Source organism: Acanthisitta chloris, unplaced genomic scaffold, assembly GCF_000695815.1.
Source record: "Acanthisitta chloris isolate BGI_N310 unplaced genomic scaffold, ASM69581v1 scaffold12411, whole genome shotgun sequence".
Taxonomy (NCBI): domain Eukaryota; kingdom Metazoa; phylum Chordata; class Aves; order Passeriformes; family Acanthisittidae; genus Acanthisitta; species Acanthisitta chloris.
In genome coordinates this window covers 37,294-40,831 of record NW_008657706.1, presented here as the reverse complement: position 1 = coordinate 40,831, position 3,538 = coordinate 37,294, and the positions used below count along the sequence as shown (strand labels likewise).

The window sequence follows — 3,538 nt, the reverse complement described above, 5'->3', positions numbered from 1 at the left end:
GGAAACTGGGCAGAACTTCTGCTTTGAACCAACTGCTCTATACTGTAGAAGAGCAGCATCACCTTTATACACAGGAGCCTACCTAAGCACTGGCTCTACAGAGCCAACCTGGAAATAGTTCTCTTCTGGCTCAATACCTAAAGTAACCAACTGCTTGAGAGGGAAGATTTACAAATTGAAACCAAATTACCAATACACAATTTCTTGTCTGAATATATTTGGATACTCAGTCCCCAAACAGGAGACAATCCTATTTCTCTCAGTTAAAAGCAAGACACTCTAACTTAGTGATGGATCAAGTCCCTCTGGTTCTCAGGACAGGCAGTGTACTGTTGTGTGAGCCTCCTGCACACCAGGAGTCATTGCAGGGGCTGCTCATGCCCAATACTTGTTGGAAATATCAGACTATCACACTATGCAGTGGAACAGGGGCGAATTGGAGGCTCAGGGCACTAGAGGAAAAGCAAAGAATGCTGGATAACATATGCTGCAGTCACACACATTTGGGTGCTCCAGGTCACCCCCTGCAAGGGAGGTTTTTCTGCAGTGTGCAGCATCCCTCCTTCAGCACAGGACTTGGGCACATCTCCAGCAAGGGACGAGGAGAGCAAGTGAACTGTTGACATCCCTAGGGCAATTCCTAAAACCTAAAGGTCACTCCTGGTACCTGCCAGGGCCCCCAAAAGAAAGGCAGGGCTGCTGGGAACCAGCTAGACAACACACCCCACAGCCAAGGTCTCACCACAGCTCAGACAGGCCTAGCAGTCACTTCAAACCGAACCAAAGCCCCTCAGAAGTGACCTGTCTTGCCCCTGTTTCATCATGCTTTGCCTTCAGGCTTCAGCCAGAAAGAGGAAAGCAATCTACTGTGCCAGTGGCCAACTTACACACTCTGAAGAGTCAGTTAATTCCTGAAGTCTGATACCAAGACAGAATTGCAAAAACTTTGGGATGAATTATTTTCAGTATCAAGTCTGCAAGCGAGAGGAACAGGGCTAGGGGGTGGAAATTGGTTTTACAGACCTGTTTCTGGCTTGGATTTCCCAGCAGCAACTTGCTTTAATTGGAACTGTGTAGATCTCTCAGTTGAGGAAGTTGGCATTGAGTTAATGAAAAAATCTGCTACTGCCAACAAAAACTCCATACTAGCACATATGTACAGCTTGTCAAGGACAGCAACAACTTCAGTTCCATTTTTATTCTGCTTATAGCTTATATCTATCATAGAACTGTCATTTGTGTCATCTTTCTTGTCTACCATTCTGGAAAACAAATTTAACAAGAAACATTTCAGACACCATAACACACAGATCTCGAAAAACAAGGTTGCATAAGCAGTGCCATTTTTTATTCCCAAGCCATTTATAGGTAAGAACTACAACACAAGCAATGCATGTTTCTTCCAGAAGGAACAGACGTCTCTAACACAAGAAAAACTGAAGTTTAAAATTAATGCATGACACTTCTGGAAGTTTGTATGTGCTACAACAGGCCACAGCAGAGAGCCCAACTGAGTTTCATCCATCCCATGTGAAGCAAAGAACAGAACAAGGACACAAAACCTCCTCATAAGCTGAATGGAGTTTCTTCATTTCTGGTGCTTTCAAACCTACCTTGCAGTCACATTCTGAATTCCTTCCCTGAGGTCATCCAAGGTACATGCCTTGAGTTTCACACTGATATCCATGGAGCCATCTGAAAACATCTCCCCCGAGGATGCCATGAGATGCAGTCGGAGCTCCCCAAGGCGGAACCTGTCACTATGCAGCGAAGGCAGAGACTTCTAGAAAGGAGAAAGGGCAGGGCTAGTTACCACAGAGCAGAGTAGTGAGCACATGGCCCTGGCTGCACTTTGATCCATGAATCCAAGGGTCTGACTAGCCTGAGGCTGCCACGAGTACTCCAACCCTACAAATTCCCATCTTTATTTTGGATAACTGGAATCAAGTGACCAAATCAAATGGTGGGTGGTTTTGGGTGGTTGGTTTAGTAATATTTTTTAGTGTGATTTTTAGAAATGCACTTACATTCTTCAATTAAGGACACTGCACAATAAACCTCAAGTTCCATACAAACTGCATAAGCTCCCTAAGGCCTTGCAAAGACAACACAACTGATGAAACTTGGCTTTACTATCCCGAGTTCTGCCCATGGGAGAAGCCCAAGTCGCCCACCCCACCGATACGGTAAGAGCTTTGTCACAAACCTGATTTCTATCAGTATTGTAGAGAGTTACAGACAGTGATTCAAAATTGAAGTCAAATTTAAGTGCTGTATAACATTCCGCACAAGACTGAGCTGCAGAAACACTTTTGTCACCTGCCAGTGAAAAGAAAGTATTGACTCAGTATCACTTTGTTCTACACAATACAAGCTAACATTACTCAGCACAGAGTGGGTTAGGAACCTTAAAACCAGCTGTCATTAGTTTACTGCAGTTTGGGACAAAACCAGATTGTGGCAAAGTGTCAACAGCATTTCATGCCGAGACATGCAGAGCTTCCATTAACACACTGTTTGAATACTAACACTATCCTCAACTGCTGTCATTGTGCATAACATTCTGCAGGAGATGATTTGCCTTTTCCTTTATTACCCACCTGCACCTCAGAACAGTCAGTGACACACACTGAACAGTACCAGCCCATAACAAGGCACAAAACACACACCACAAAACTTGTGGCCATGAGGAGCTCCACCCACCCCATATATTCTTATGGATACATATGCACTGAGTACATGAAAAGTTAACAGTTATTCTTATGGATACATATGCACTGAGTACATGAAAAGCTAACAATTAAAAAGAATTTCTACACACACATTTAAGTGCTTCAGAGAAATATGATGTTTGAGTGTGCAAATAGCCCTTTGCCTAAACATATTCAGCCTTGGAACTGAACATACCCTCAGAGTCACCAGACTGACTTGGAGCTTTCATTTTCTTAAATATCTGTGTATTCTCAATACATATGCACTGAGTACATGAAAAGCTAACAATTAAAAAGAATTTCTACACACACATTTAAGTGCTTCAGAGAAATATGATGTTTGAGTGTGCAAATAGCCCTTTGCCTAAACATATTCAGCCTTGGAACTGAACATACCCTCAGAGTCACCAGACTGACTTGGAGCTTTCATTTTCTTAAATATCTGTGTATTCTCAATGTTCTCTTGCACAGGACTTGGCTGGGAAGAAGCTCCTCCAAGGTTTTCAAGCAAAATTTTCATTATAACAGTTAGATCATCTTCACTGAGTGCGACCTGCAAAGTGATAAACCCACAGCTTCATTTTTGGTGACAGTATTTCCTTCACAGGATGCAAACGTTGGGCAGAAGTGACATGCTGCTCCCACCAGGAACAAGCTGTCTAGTCAAAGGGATCTTGTCCAAAACTCTCTAAATAATTTCCCCATTCTTCCTAAAATATCCTTTGTTACTTGTTATGAACAGGAGTCAACAACAAGAAACAACACTCCACATGATCAACACTTTCTACTCTTGAACAGGATCTTCACCTGCCTAAACTATGAAAAAC

The 3,538-nt window shown here is 42.9% G+C and overlaps 1 protein-coding gene across 1 annotated transcript in view; it reads right to left on the bottom strand.

The window, feature by feature from the left end:
* The window catches only part of VPS13C (vacuolar protein sorting 13 homolog C (S. cerevisiae)), a gene marked incomplete at its 5' end in the record, with an annotated part of 69,885 nt that overhangs the window by 29,365 nt on the left and 36,982 nt on the right, over window positions 1-3,538 (bottom strand). Inside the window, 4 exons of the mRNA XM_009084832.1 lie at window positions 1,024-1,262; window positions 1,614-1,783; window positions 2,207-2,319; window positions 3,108-3,264. Coding sequence (XP_009083080.1) covers window positions 1,024-1,262; window positions 1,614-1,783; window positions 2,207-2,319; window positions 3,108-3,264 — 679 coding nt within the window. The remainder of the gene's footprint in view (window positions 1-1,023; window positions 1,263-1,613; window positions 1,784-2,206; window positions 2,320-3,107; window positions 3,265-3,538) is intronic.